This window comes from Sus scrofa, chromosome 3 (genome assembly GCF_054392235.1).
Source record: "Sus scrofa isolate SSC_HxYL_T2T_F1_AM1 chromosome 3, Sscrofa_HxYL_maternal_Yorkshire_Landrace_v2.0, whole genome shotgun sequence".
Lineage (NCBI taxonomy): Eukaryota > Metazoa > Chordata > Mammalia > Artiodactyla > Suidae > Sus > Sus scrofa.
This window is the reverse complement of record NC_139385.1, coordinates 70,633,004-70,648,838: the sequence shown is the minus strand read 5'-3', so window position 1 is coordinate 70,648,838 and position 15,835 is coordinate 70,633,004. Positions and strand designations below refer to the sequence as shown.

The 15,835-nt window shown below is 43.4% G+C and overlaps 1 protein-coding gene across 23 annotated transcripts in view; it reads right to left on the bottom strand.

The window, feature by feature from the left end:
• REEP1 (receptor accessory protein 1) overlaps positions 1–15,835 on the bottom strand; it is a 122,572-nt gene that overhangs the window by 41,499 nt on the left and 65,238 nt on the right. For all 23 annotated transcript variants that reach the window (XR_002342544.2, XR_014841532.1, XR_002342546.2 and 20 more), the window contains one exon: positions 4,628–4,704. Coding sequence is in view for 15 of the 23 variants with exons in the window: in XM_021087288.2 (XP_020942947.1) it covers positions 4,628–4,704 (77 nt within the window). In the remaining 8 variants the exon portion in view is untranslated. The remainder of the gene's footprint in view (positions 1–4,627; positions 4,705–15,835) is intronic.

Genomic DNA, 15,835 nt, shown 5'->3' with positions numbered 1-15,835 from the left:
GTTAACCACTGAGCCATCAGGGGAACTCCTTGAAAGTATTTGGCAGAGAATCTGGCAAGCTCAGGAATCAATGCAAGGTACACAAACCATCCACGCGGATCTGGTGCACTGCAGTTCTTTAGTTTATTATGTAAAAGATGTATTTTTTAAAAAGTAGGTCATGTAGGCACATAGTTAAAAAATTCAAGGAGTTCAAAAGTGTACATGACAAAGAGTCTCCTTCCCATCCTGGATGCTTTTCCAAAAGCACAAACATCACCAGTTTCTTGTGCATCCTTCCAGAAGTGGACTCAGGCTAAGATATACAATCATACGGGATATATGACTCCCATAATGCCCCTGCCCCCACCCCACCCCCGACTCACACAGTAGCATCCTCTGGTCCCCTCCTACACCTTGCTTCCTCCTACCAGGAGGCTTGGATCTGGTGTTGCCATGGCTACAGTGTAGGCTGGTGGGTGCAGCTCCAATTCAACCCCTAGCCCCAGAACTTCCATATGCCTCAGTGTGGCCTTAAAAAGACAGATGGTCTTCTTGTGGCAGTCAGCATTCTGAACCCATGACCTTCTTCCCTAAGTTACCCCCAAAATAAGTTACCTCACATGGCAAAAGGGATTCTACAGATGTAATTAAAGTAATTAATCAACTGACTTTTAAGACAGGAAGGAGTTCCCATCACAGTGGAGGGAAAACGAATCCAACTAGAAACCACAAGGTTGCAGGTTTGATCCCAGGCCTTGCTCAGCGGGTTAAGGATCCAGTGTTGCCGTGAGCTGTGGTGTAGGTTGTAGATGCAGCTTGGATCTGGCGTTGCTGTGGCTGTGGTGTAGGCTGGCAGCTACAGCTCTGATTAGACCCCTAGTCTGGGAACCATCATATGCCGTGTGTGCGGCCCTAAAAACAAAAATAAATAAATAAATAAAATTCTTTTCTTTTTTTTTTTTGTCTTTTTGTCTTTTCTAGGGCCGCTTGCATGGCATATGGAGGTTCCCAGGCTAGGGGTTTAATTGGAGCTGTATCCGCTGGCCTACACCAGAGCCACAGCAACATGGGATCCAAGCCGTGTCTGCAACCTACCAACCTACACCACAGCTCACAGCAACGCTGGATCCTTAACCCACTGAGCAAGGTCAGGGATCAAACCCGCAACTTCATGCTTTCTAGTCGGATTTGTTAACCACTGAGCCACGACAGGAACTCCAAAATAATGAAATTATTTTTTTTAAAAAAGACAGGGAGATTATACTGGATTACTAGGATGGGCCTAATCTCATTATATGAAACCTTAACAGCAAATGTAGAGATCTTTCTCTGGTGGCTAACAGAAGAAAACAGAGATTCAAAACATGAGAATGATTCAACATGCCACTGCTGGCTTGAAGATGACAGAGTGGCACATGTCAAGGAAATGGGAACCTCAGTCCTACAGCCACAAGGAACTGAATTCAGCCAACAACGTGAATAAGCCTGCAAGTGGAATCTCCCAGAGCCTCCAGATAAAAGCCCAAGCCAAGCCATACTCTGATTTTTGGCCTTTGAGCAGAGGACTTGGTTGACTCTACCTGGACTTCTCACTCACAGAAACTGTGAAATAATAAGTCTGTATGGTTTTAAGCTGCCAAATTTGTGGTAATCTGTTACGGCAGCAATAGAGAAAAAATACATCTCCCAAATCAAAATCAAATCAGGAGTTCCCGTCATGGCGCAGTGGTTGGCGAATCCGACTAGGAACAATGAGGTTGCGGGTTCGATCCCTGCCCTTGCTCAGTGGGTTGGGGATCCGGCGTTGCCGTGAGCTGTGGTGTAGGTCACAGACGCGGCTCGGATCCCGCATTGCTGTGGCTCTGGCGTAGGCTGGTGGCTACAGCTCTGATTAGACCCCTAGCCTGGGAACCTCCATATGCCGTGGGAGCAGCCCTAGAAAAGACAAAAAGACAAAAAAAAAAAAAAAATCAAATCAATCCCAGAAATAAGTTGTTGGGCACTTATTAGGGATAAGACTCTAAAATTCCAAGGCCATGGATAAAACATACTCTAGCCACCAGGGAAGAGCACATCCAGCATCAGGCAGGATGTTCACCCAGCAAAGAGCAGCAAAGCTGAAATGCTGATACCTGTGGTAAAGAGCCCATGGCACTAACACTGTTCCCCCTGATGGTCATGATTGGGGACTGAAGGACAGCAGGAGGTCACCCAGCATCTGATAGAAGGAGGGCATTGTTAAGACAGAAGATGAACCACTAGACGTGCTGGCCATGCGCTTTAGTCCTCACTGTGTCTGGCCTCATCTCCATGGTATAGACAGAAGCCTCCCCAATGTCGCTCTGCACAAAATGGGGTCTGCCTTCTAGTGCCAGGCCTCCTAGGGCCTGGGGCAGCAGAGTTCCATCTCTACTCCTGGCACCTCAGCCCTGTCTCGAGTCTGCTGTTTATCTGGGCACAGGACAGGGCAGGATGGCACAGGCATATTAAATTAGGTCATCCAGATTCCTTCCTTCCAGCTTGAGGCCGTAATAGCCAAGACATCACTCTCTCCCAGTGGACATGAAAGCCAGGTTCCTCCAGGGGAAAAACTGCATGCTGAGGTCATGAAGGTCATTGACCCAAGACAGGACTCAGTGAAGTGATGTTCAGAGAAGTGGGTGTCTTTGACCCAGGACATCCTAGAGGGTAAGTCTAATCCTTTTTGGGTAAGAACTTTCTTTTTCCAAAATGGAAATATCTTTATTATTTTCTCCAATGATATTTGATCATGGTAAAACATTCATACAATACAGCAAATATTGTATGAAATGAAACAACCCCCTGATCCCAAGTTGCAGAAATAACCTTGGTTAACTGATGAGTATTTGCCACACTATCTTTAGTACATGTTCACATGTGCACAAACTCAGACGCATTAGATATAAACATATATTATTATATATAATCATAATGTATATTATTCACAGCCTCTTTCACCTAAGATACATCTTGTCAATACAAAGATTTAGCTTATGATTTTCACTTGCTCCACTGCTGTCATAACTGCATTGTTCATAGCGAAAATAAACTATCTGCCAAAAGAGGACTGACTAGGAGTTCTTGTCATGGCTTAGTGGTAATGAACCCAGCTAGTATCCATGAGGATGCGGGTTCAATCCCTGGCCTGCTCAGTGGGTTAAGGATCCAATGTTGCCATGAGCTATGGTGTAGGTCACAGACACAGCATGGATACAGCTCAGATCTGGAGTTCCTATGGCTGTAGCATAGGCTGGCAGCTGCAGCTCCAATTAGACCACTAGCCTGGGAACTGTCATGTACTATAGCATGGCAGCCAACTGCTATGGGTGCAGCTCTAAAAGGACAAGAAAAAAAAGGGAGGATTGATTAAATAAATTATGGTATGTCCATATTGTAAAATTCTACATGGCCACTGAAAATAAGTAGATCTTGGAAGTTCTCATGTGACTCAGTGGGTTAAGTAAGGATCTGGAGCTGCTGCAGCTGTGATACAGGTCATAACTGCAGTGCAAATTTGATCCCTGGCCTGGGAACTTATGCGTGCCACAGTTGCAGCCCAAAAAGTAGTATATTGTTTTTATTTTGGCTGCACCCATGGCAAAACAGAGGTTCCCAGGCCAGGAATTGAAACTAAGCCACAGCAATGGCAATGCCGAACCCTAAACCACTAGGCCACCAGGGAGATTTGCTGTATAGGAGAAATTATCACAACACTGTAAATCAGGGAGATTTGCTGTATAGGAGAAATTATCACAACACTGTAAATCAACTATACTTCAATAAAACTTTTTAAAAATGAAAAAAAATAGGCCTATTTATGCTTACATGAAAGTATTTCAAAAATAAACTTAAGGAGTTCCCGTCGTGGCTCAGTGGTTAACGAATCTGACTAGGAACCATGAGGTTTCGGGTTCGGTCCCTGCCCTTGCTCAGTGGGTTAAGGATCCGGTGTTGCCATGAGCTGTGGTGTGGGCTGCAGACACGGCTTGGATCCCACATTGCTGTGGCTGTGGCACAGGCTGGTGGCTGCAGTTCCGATTGGATCCCTAGCCTGGGAACCTCCACATGACGCCAGAGCAGCCCTAGAAAAGGCAAAAAGACAAAAATAAATAAATAAATGAACTTAAGAAACAAAGTGTGAACTGTTAGGTATACTGTAGTACTATTGTTTTAAAAAAAGCAAACGTATGCATGTATGTGTATATACACACACACACACACACACACATTCTTTGAAAGTATGTACAACTATGAAAAGCAGTAATGGTGAGAATGAATAGCGTAAGAAACTTAGTTTTCTTGCACACGTCTGTGTGCTGTTTCTTTCTTTCCTTTTAATTTTTTTAACATATGAACGCTTCTTTACCAACTCTATTAATTGAGGAACTGTGTTTATCTTGCCCATCATTATACCATTTTAAGAACAATACCTGCTCTTAATAAGGTCATAGAATAAACATTTACTTGAACAACTGTATAGACTAATTGATTGAAATGTCCCAGTTAGCATCTCTGCTTCTCTGCCTTGCAGTAAGGGTTGTGACAGCATTCAGACCTGCCTCACCTCTCCCCAGACACTAGGCAGCATCTTCCTTGGAAAAGTTCCCATTCCTGGAAGACTTACCAACAAAGGAAGATGTCGGTGAATGTCTCTGCTGTGGTGAAAAGTGCAAATATAATCCAGTACATCATCCATTTGACCTGTTGAAAGACAAAGCAACAAAGCTAGCAGAAAAGGTCAAGGATGAGCGGCTGCCAACCTGGAGACCAGGCCCCGGCAGGCACACAGAGTCTGTCCAGGCAGTGTGGCCTGCACTGGGAACCCCTTCTCCTGTCCTTCCCCAGGTTGGTCCAGTTCCACTCCAGACCTTGGGGTTGGAAGCAAACAACCGACCCGGGCTCAAGATCAAAGCAGACCTCTGGTGGCCTTCGATTGTCCTCAGGTGAGCCAGGGGGACCTGAAGACTAGCAGTGGCTCAGGATTAAGTCAGGTCATTTTTCCAGGACTAACACCAGATGACTAAGGTTTCCAAGCCCCCAGTAGAGGCACACCTTGGCAGGAACTTTAAGCAGGCCAGACTCTCTGAGATGGAATGATGGTAACCACCACTGGTCATTAAAAACCCTTCCCCATGGGAAAGCACCACAGCCCCTCATAGAAACTGGATCTTTTCTTTTAGGCTCCCCCATGTGACCATCCTTTTCCATTTCTACTGTCTCTCTTCCCCACTTGAGGCCTTGGTCCCCTCTCTCCTAAACAACTGCGAGAATCTCCTAACTACTTTCCTGTCTCTTGGCTTTCCCCTCGGCAATCCACCCTAAAAGCCATTCCCATACTAATCTCCCCAAAGCATGAATTCATCCTACTAATCCCCCATTTAAAATCTTCCAACTGGAGTTCCTGTTGTGGCTCAGTGCGTTACAAACACGACTAGTATCCATGAAGATGTGGGTTCGATCCTTGGTCTTGCTCAGTGAGTGGGTTAACGACCCGATATTGCTGTGAACTGTGGTGGAGGTCCCAGATGCTGCTCGGATCCCTTGTTGCTAGGGCTGCGGTGTAGGCCAACAGCTGCAGCTCCGATTCAGCCCCTAGCCTGAGAACTTCCATATGCCTCAGGAATGGCCCTAAAAAGAAAAATAAAAAAAAAAATCTATAAAATCTCCCAGCCTGCAGAATAAAGTCCAAATCCCTTAATCTTCTCTATCTGGCTTCTGGTAAAGGGGGAGTTTGTATGGGACTAACCCTTCTACCAATAATGACAATAAACGCTGATTAAAAATTTCAAAACAGTGGTTAGAAGGCTATAAAAGCTGGGAGAAACTAGAAGACAAATAGATTCTAAAGTTTATATGGAAGGGCAAAGACTTAAATAGCCAATATTATACTGAAGAAGAAGAAAGTCAGAGAACTGACACTGTCTAACTTCAAGACTTACAAGCTACAATAATCAAGACAGTGTGCTATTAGTGAAACGACATATAAATACATCAAATTTACTATACAAATAGAATTCTGAGTCCCAAAACAGACCACACAAATACAGTCAACTGATCTTTAACAAAGAGCAAAAGGCAATTCAATGGAAAAAGGATAGTCTTTTCAATAAATGGCACTGGATCAACTGGACATTTGCATTAAAAAAATAGATGTAGGCATTGATCTTACATCTTTCACAAAAATTAATTCAAAATGGTTCACAGACCTAAATGATGGGTACAAAACTATAAAATTTCTAGAAGATAATACAAGAGAAAATTTAGGTGACATGGAGCATGGTGATGAGTCTTTTTATTTATTTTGTTTGTTTTTTCTAGAGTCATTTTTTTTTTAGGTAGAAAACTATCATGATCATGTATAAGAGCACCAAATAGGACATAACTTTTCACATAATACATATTACATTTCTAATACTTTTACAATCTAAATCTAAATAGTTTATTGACTTAATAGATGATATTAATTTTTTTACAGCAGAACAAAAAATCAAAATGAGCTAGACTGTTTTTGAAAAAGAGAATAGGTATCTACCCTAATAGATACCATAATCTACCAGAGGCTAATAAAATGAGTCTGCTAATTATTGGTACAGAGATAGACCAATTGACCAATGGAGTAGAGAACCCAGAAACAAATCTACATATCTATGGAACTCTGGAATATTATAAATGGGGCATTTCAGATCAGTGGAGAAATGAGAAACTGTCCAATAAATGGAGCTGCAAAAAAATTATACATATGAAGAAAGATGAATTTGGATCTCATTTTGTGTAATACACAAGAAACTTCCAAAAGATTAAAAGCTTAAGTGTAAACTTACAGTCAATTAATCTCTGACAAAGGAGGCAAGAATATAAAATGGGAAAAAGCCTCTTCAGCAAGTGGTGCTGGGAAAACTGGACAGCTGCATGTAAATCAATGAAACTAGAACACACCCTCACACCATGTACAAAAATAAACTCAAAATGGCTGAAAAACTTAAATATAAGACAAGACCATAAAACTCCTAGAAGGGAACATAGGCACAACATTCTCTGACATCAACCATACAAATGTTTTCTTAGCTCAGTCACCCAAGGCAATAGAAATACAAACAAAAATAAACAAAGGGGACCTGATCAAACTTACAAGCATTTGCACAGCAAAGGAAACTATAAATAAACAAAAAGACAACCTACGGAATGAAGAGTCTCAGTACCTGTGGAATAGCATCAAACAGTCTAATATACATGGAATAGGAATCCCAGAGGAGAGGAAAAAGAGAAATGGACAAAACAATTATTTTAAGAAATACTGACTGACTTGGAATGGACTTACAATGAGATCCTGCTGTGTAGCATTGAGAACTATGTCTAGATACTTAGATTGAAACAGAACAATGGGAGGAAAAAAATGTGTACATGTATGTGTAACTTTGCCCCTATGCTGTACAGCGGAAAAAAACAAAACTAAACTCATAAAAAAAGAAATACTGACTGAAAATCTCCAAAATTTGACCAAAACGGAGTTCCCGTCATGGCACAGTGGTTAACAAATCCGACTGGGAACCGTGGGGTTGTGGTCCCAATCCCTGGCCTTGCTCAGTGGGTTAAGGATCTGGTGTTGCCGTGAGCTGTGGTGTAGGTTGCAGACGTGGCTCAGATCCCGTGTTGCTGTGGCTGTGACGTAGGCTGGTGGCTATGGCTCCGATTAGACCCCTAGCCTGGGAACCTTCATGTGCCATGGGTGCAGCACTAGAAAAGGCAAAAAGACTAGACTAGACTAGACTAGACTAGACTAGACTAGAATAAAACAAAATTTGACCAAAATGGAAAACCCACAAAACCAGGGAACCCACTGAACTCAAAATAAGATAAATAAGAAGAAAATCACACCTAGCCACATTACAGTAAAATTTCTAAGAAACAAAGATAAAAACCTTAAGTGAGGGAGAAAAGATATTCCATACAGGGGAATGACAATAAGAATTATAGCAGCCTCAGAGTTCTTGTCATGGCTCAGCAGTTAATGAACCTGGCTAGTATCCATGATGATGTGGGTTTGATCCCTCGCCCTGCTCAGTGGGTTAAGGATCCAGCATTGCTGTGAGCTGTGGTGTGGGTCACAGACATGGCTCAGATCCCAAGTTGCTATGGCTGTGGCACAGGCTGGCGGCTACAGCTCCAAGTTGACCCGTAGCCTGGGAACCTCCATATACAGTGGGTGTGGCCATAAAAAGACCAAAAAAAAAAAAAAAGAATTATAGCAGCCTTTTTTTATCAGAAATAATATCAAAAGAAATGGAATAATATCTTTAAAATACAAAAAGAAAACAAAGTGTCAATGTAAAATTCTATACCCAGCAAGAATATCTTTAAAAAATGAAGGCAGTTCTAGCAAACTCTCATCTCAATAATCACATCTCTTAATGTGGCTCAAATAGATTAATCAGAGACCTTCTCTACTTAGAAAAATAAGACAGTCCCCTGGGAACAAGGTTGGCTTAGTCCATCAAAAGAAACTGCTTTCTGAGATACTACATACTACCAAGGTTACCTTGCAGCAAGGCAGTCTCCTTAACCAGAAGCAAACAAGATCTTGTCCAGCTGTAAAGACCATGGCATACTGGGGCCAGAATCCAGGAATTCCCAACACTGTGTCCAGATACACTGCCAGGAGCCAGAATTACCTCTTTGTAGGCATTTATTTTTTAGTGTTCAAAACATGTTCTAGTATCTTTTGTTAGAAATATCAGAAAATGACAAAAATGATAGAAAAAAATTTTGACAACCCCTAGCTACAAATTTCAGTGAGTCATCTACGCCTGCAGTGCCTACTTTCTCATCCCTCTCTTACTCAGTGTGCTGAATCCATTACACCAAAACTGCCCTCTGGGGGTTCCACTTGGTAATATACTTCAAGGGAGTGTAAGCAACCATTTTTCAGTTTTTCACTTGATTTACTTGACTTTTCAGATGGATTTGAAATTACTACTTGCTGAAAAACTCTCCCAACACTACAACTGTCCAGGTTTCCCTCTTGACTTTCTAGCTACTTCTCAGGCTCACTGATTCCTCCCCAGGGCTTTGTTCTTGACATTCTCTACTTACCTAAGACTAGACATTCTCCCTGAAGGAAACTCTGCATTCCTCACCTCACAGCCAACAAATCACCAAGCTCTGTCACTTCCACCTTCTTATTTCTCTTGAATTTATATTTTCTCCATCCTTCTGCCACTATTTCCCACCACCAACATCTCCTGTCTAAACCAGAACTACAGCCTCTTGACTGGTCTTTGCACCTCTGCCCTACTCCCAATCTGTCCTCCACATTCCAGTCAGAATGACCCTCTAAAATCCAAACTGGATGATTCCCCACCCTAGCTTAAAGCCTTCAGTAGATCCTTGTTGTTACAATAAGGTCCAAATTCCTTAAACCTGCTTACAAGTCCTTGCATAAATCGGACACTAATTATCTCCATCAAAAGCTCTCCTCCTCACCCACACCTCCTCAAATTTCCATTCCAATTATAATAAATCTCTTTCCATTTCCTAATGGAGCATCTTCCTCTGCCTGCAAATTTCAGCCCTAGGATATCAGATTAAATGTCATTTCCAGAGTTCCTGTCATAGTTCAGTGGTTAATAAATCCAACTAGGAACCATAAGGTTGTGGGTTCGATCCCTGGCCTTGCTCAGTGGGTTAAGGATTCCGTGTTGCCATAAGCTGTGGTGTAGGTTGTAGACACGGCTCAGATCCCGTGTTGCTGTGGCTCTGTTGTAGGCCAGCGGCTATAGCTCCAATAAGACCCCTAGCCTGGGAACCTCCATATGCTGTGGGTGCGGCTCTAGAAAAGACAAAGAGAAAAAAAAAAAAAAAAAAGGTTGAGAAGAAATATACTTTGGAAAATACTGGTCTAGGTGGCTTTTTGAGAAGACAGAATTAGATAGTTTGTAAGGCAATAGATCTCCTCCATGAGATGGATGGATAGGTATATATGGGAGGAAATGGGTCTGTTGAAGTTGAGGCATGAGTGACTGACAGTTATGGAGCCACTCACACAAGAAAAAAAGTACAGAAAGCGCCAATTTAGGGATTAGACGCTGAGATCCATGAGGCTGAAGGTAGTCTGAGCGTCCAGAAGGAGATCCAAGAACACTGCCCAACAGGCCTCTTGAAAGGCAAAACTAAATCTCAGGATGGAGGTTGGGCCTACAGACACCCTGACTATACAGTCATCCACTGTGAGCTTGTGCCAGCAGATGATGCATACTCATCTGCAGAGAGGAAGCAGGAAGTGTTAGCCTAAAGAAGTTTCCATATATACTCCAGGGGTAACTCTGGAATGGACAGCTGACAGCACAACTGGGGAGTCCCTCTGGACTGGTCAAGGGCAGGGGTGAGGAGATAGGAGACAAGCAGTGACCCTTGGCTACAAGAAAAGGGTGGGAGGTAGAGTTTGGCGACCTTCCCTGAACCACAGAGGTGGGCTGAGACTCCTCAGCCCATCAGATCTTGCTGCCAGGTCTCCTGTTAGCCTGCAAAAGTCCTCCTCTGTGAGCTGTGGGGCAGCAGGCTTAGCCACCTCTTAGCTCACCTCACAGCTCACCTCACCTTTGGACCCTCCCCCATGCCAGTCATGCTAGTATTTCTTGAGCCTCTCACTCCTTCTTGCCTCTGGGCCCTGTTCCAGCCTCACGGGGAATCCCCTATGCCCAATGACTGAGAAAGGAAGAATCTGAGCCTGGTTTCCAGATGAGTATGCATCATCTGCTGGCACAAGCTCACAGTGGATGACTGTATAGTCAGGGTGACCCCGAGAGAGTGGAGAAGGGAAATTCCCTGCAGGCAGACTTCTGAGCAGCCCTCTTAGCCAGGAGGAGAAATGCCCTAAGGTAATTAAGGCCTTTATATTGTCACCAGGAATATTAATGTTATTTTCTTATTTTCCGTATTCTTGCTGTGACATCTGGGGTCTTGCTGACTAGAGAGGGACTGCCCTCCCTAGGACCAGCTAATTCATAGGGATAGTCAAATTGTTGCCCCACAGCACATGTGCAAACTGATCAATGCAGGATTCAGACTCCAAACTCTCTCCCTTATGGAGCTTCTACAGAATGAGCCAACATTTTCCAGCCCTAATCATCCCAGGGCCTGGTAGCAGACAACTACAAGCAGCCCCCAATCCCAGAGCCTGCTGAAATTATTCAAACTAGCCCATTCCACACTTGCTTATGCTGCCTTGCCTTGACTTTCCCACAGGCACCATAATAAAGGTCATTGCCACATTTTTCCCTCACTCTTCAACTCCTGATTGACCCTGCTGCTTCTCCATGTGGCCCTGCAGGGTGTGCTGTGCCCCCTATTTCCAGGGAACTGTGAGTAAAACTTCTTCCTCCATGAGTCATGTCTGTGTCTGCATGCCTTACTAAACCAGGCTGAAACAAATCTGGGGTACATTTTAAAACCCCAGGTAAGGATTTGGTAAGGTACTGGGAAGGGACAAGACTGAGCAGCTGGTGTTGAGGTGGATTGGGAATTGTGTGAATGGGCCCACAGAATGCAGATACTTGTGGCCCATTCTCATGCTCACTAAAAAGTCCTGATGGCAGAGGAGGCTCTTGGTAATCAGGTGGATGAGATGACCAGCCCTGTGTCTGTCTACTAGTCTTTCACCTCAGGCACCATATTGCATGTTCATTGGGCTTGTATACCAGTGGTCATGTGGAAGTGACAGGGGGAGAATATGGGCTCAGCTATGGGCATTCCTCTTGCCAAGACCAACCTGGCCATGACCACTGCTCAGATACCGAGGTGCCAGAAGCAGTGACTAAGCATCTCTAGGACAGTACCCTATCTCAAGGCACCAGCCAGCCTCCTCAGAACGAGCTCATTCTGCTAAGACCCTTCCTTCATGGAAAGCACAGCACAAAGTGTGCAATATTATTCTAGAATATTCATCTCTTGGGCATGTGGACTTGCTTTTCCAACTTCACTATTTCTGGCAGCCATACAGCAAGCTGTGAACTCAGTGAGTGCCCTTTTCATTTTGATGTATTCCACCCAACACTGCTTCTGACCAAAGGCTCTCTTTTATAGCAAAAGAAACAAGACAATAGACTGAGGCTCTGGAGAGTCACTGATCTCATCATGCACCCCACTGCCATAAGGCAGCTGGCCTAACACAGTGCTACAAGAGCTTTGGAGAGTTCCAGAAAGAACAAGGTGGGAGTCAGCATTCGGTGAGGTTGATAAGCTGCACCTTAGAGGGGGCAGTTTCTTCTCTGAACTAATGACTAACACATGATGCTACATCTTAGCCAGAATCCACAGCTTCAGGAACCAAGGAAATGAGAGTGTTGTTTCCTGTGATAAAGCCTGATGCTAGCTCCATGCACCTCAAAGTATGGTCCATGGACCAGCACCACAGAATCATCTAAGAGCTTATGAGAAATGTAGAACCTTAGGTCCTACTCCAGACTTAATGGATCAGAATCTGCATTTTAATGAAATTCTGTTTACTCATATGCATGTTAAAGTTGAGAATCACTGGTCTAACCCCCTCAGAACATTTCTGCTTCTTATCCTCAAACCTCTGAGCTCTGCTTTTTAATAATTTTAGCACTCAAGGGATGGATTTTTCAACCAGGGATACAAAACGGTTCTGATAAAGTAGAAATAGTGATCAGAAGGTCACCTGGCAATTTCAAAGCCACCAGGTCACAAGGAATTAGATAATAAAGGGACTTATGGGCTTTGATAGGATGACAAATTCTGATTATCAAGGGGAAGCAGAGTTGCTCTTATACAATGTGACAGGAAGGAGGGTGGATGGAAGTTAAGGATCCTCTAGGGAATCTCCTAGTATTGTCTTGTTCAGAAGTAAGGTCTATGGATCATTACTACAACCCTGCAACTCTGCAAAGACAAGATAAGGCCTCCGATTCCTCAGGAATGGAGATTTAAGCCACAGCCCTGGAGAAGAAACCTCATTCACTAACTGAAGGCACAAGGAGCATGGACTGGATGGTGGAAGAGGAAAGTAGCAGGAAAAATTGGGAAGGACTTTGGAATGGATGTCCCGTGGAATGCTAGGTGCTGTCCAGAGCAGCCTTCTGAATTATCTTAATTCTGCAAGGGTCTTGTTTTGCAATGTCTTTGAGCTATTTTGCAACTTTGTAAGCTATAGAAAACTGATTACGATCCAAATGATTTAGTCTATAGACTGCAAAAGAATTTTGTCCAATGGAGGTACCACTGGGTCCAGTGGCCCCACCTTCCCCAGAAATCAGTTGAATATCTATGAACAAATTAATTTCATCATTCCTGACTGCTAGTATGTCTGTTTTGGAGTGTCCTTTGAACTGTTTTTTTGTTTGTTTGTTTTGGTCGCCCACAGCAAGCTAAGTTCCTTGGTCAGGGATGGAACCCGAGCCACAGCAGTGACAATACTCTAGGCCACCAGGGAACTCTGTCTCTGAACTGTTTTTTAACACCTTACTGGTTCCCTCATTACTTAATGAGTTAAGTAAAATTTTTAATACGTGTTTGTTTTATATTTGTACAAGAATCATGATTTTACCCTTTAAAAAAAATTTTTTTTAGGGCCACACTCAAGGCATATGGAAGTTCCCAGGCTATAGGGGTCGAATCAGAGCTACAGCTGCCAGGCTACACCACAGCCACAGCAACATGGGGTCCGAGTCAAGTCTGTGACCTACACCACAGCTCAGGGCAAAGCCAGATCCTTTAACCCACTGAGTCAGGCCAGGGATTGAACCTGCATCCACATGGATTCTAGTCAGGTTCATTACCACTGAGCCTCTACAGGAACTCCGAAACTTACCTTTTAACTAAAGACAAAAATACTATGAACTCATAGCTACTTGCATAAATAAGAACTGTAGCTTCTATCCATATTCTTACTTACTGTGTCATGTATAGATTTAAATATTTTAACTAATTTTATTTTTATTTATTCTCCTTCTCCCCTTAATATAGTATATAGGGTGTGTTAGCAATGGTTCACTTGACAATTTAATATTTATTTATTTATTTGCTTTTTAGGGCAGCACCCTCGGCATATGGAGGTTCCCAGGCTAGGGGTCAAATCAGAGCTACAGCTGCTGGCCTGCACCACAGCTACATCAACGTGGGATCTGAGTCACATCTGCGATGTACATCACAGCTCAAGGCAATGCCAGATTCTTAACCCACTGAGCAAGTCCAGGGATCAAACCCGAAACCTCATGCTTCCTAGTCAGATTCATTTCCGCTGTGCCACGATGGGAACTCCAAAGATTTAATTTTTAGAGTGTTGAATGTTAAAGTCAGATCCTGTCACGGTCAGAGACGGAGAGAACTTTGCCAGAGATACTGTATCTGGAGCTGGACTCACATGAGGAAACTTGGGTTTGGCAAGTAAATGAGTGCTAGTCTTGTTGGAAGGTTGTTTTTTTGTTTTTTTTTTTGTTTGTTTTTTTTTTTGCTTTTTGGGGCCGCACTTGAGGTATATGAAGGTTCCCAGGCTAGGGGCTGAATCGCAGCTATAGCTGTGGGCCTACACCACAGCCACAGCAACGTTGGATCCAAGCCACGTCTTCGACCTATGCCACAGCTCACAGCAACGCCAAATCCTTAACCCACTGAGCAAGACCAGGGATCGAACCTGCATCCTCATGGATCCTAGTCGGGTTCGTTGACCACTGAGCCATGAAGGGAAGTCCAAGGAAGGTTTATAAAAAAGCCAAAATCTAGGTAAAGGAGTGGACGTTGTGTAACCCAAGAAGTAACTGTAATAGATATCACTGCATTCTGTATTTTCACATACATAATATGCGGGCACACCTCATTTTGTTGCACCTTGGTTTCTTCAATGCACTTTACAGATACTGCATTTTTTTTTCCAAATTGAAAGTTTGTGGCAAACTTGTGTTAAGCAAGTCTATTGGTACCATTTCTCCAACAGCATTATTTTTGTTTCTTTCTTTTTCTTGGCCACACCCCTGGCATGTGGAAGTTTGCAGGCCTGGGACTGAACCTGTACTATATCAATGACCTGAGATGCTGCAGAAACAATGTCAGATACTTAATCTGCTGCACCACAGCAGAAACTCCCAAAAGCATTATTTTTAAAGACATATACTTTATTTTTTTAGAAATAATGCCATAATACACTTAATAATGTATAGTATAGTGAAAACATAACTGGTATATGCACTAAGGAAACCAAAAAGTCTGTGTGACTTGGTTTTTGGCGTTGTTTATTTTACTGCTGTGGTCTGAAACCAAACACGCAATATCTCTCGGGTATGCCTGCATTGCATCTGTGTGTATTTATTTATTAAAAAAAATTGTAATGGCCTTATTTGTGGCATATGAAGTTCCCAGGCTAGGGACTGAACCTGTGCCACAGCTGCGGCAACACCAGCTCCTTTAACCCACTGCATGTGCCGAGGATTGAACCTGAACCTCCTTATTGACCCCAGCTGCTGCACTCGGATTTTTTTTTTTATGTCTGCACCTGCAACATATGGAAATTCCTGGGCTAGGGACTGAATAGGAGCTATAGCTGAGGCCTATGCAACAGCCACACTGGATCCCAGACGCATCTGTGACACATGCCGGATCCTTAACCCACTAAGTGAGCCCAGGAATGGAACCTGCATCCTCACAGAGACTATGCTAGGTTCTTAACCCCATGAGCCACAACGGTAACTCCCAGAAGTCAGATTCTTAACCCACTTTGACACAGCAGGAACTCCAATGTGTGTATTTTTTAAAACTACTGGGAAAGTGGGTGTCTCTAATTTGGAGGGTGTCTCCCAGCCTGTGGGTTTTTATAGGAATCAAG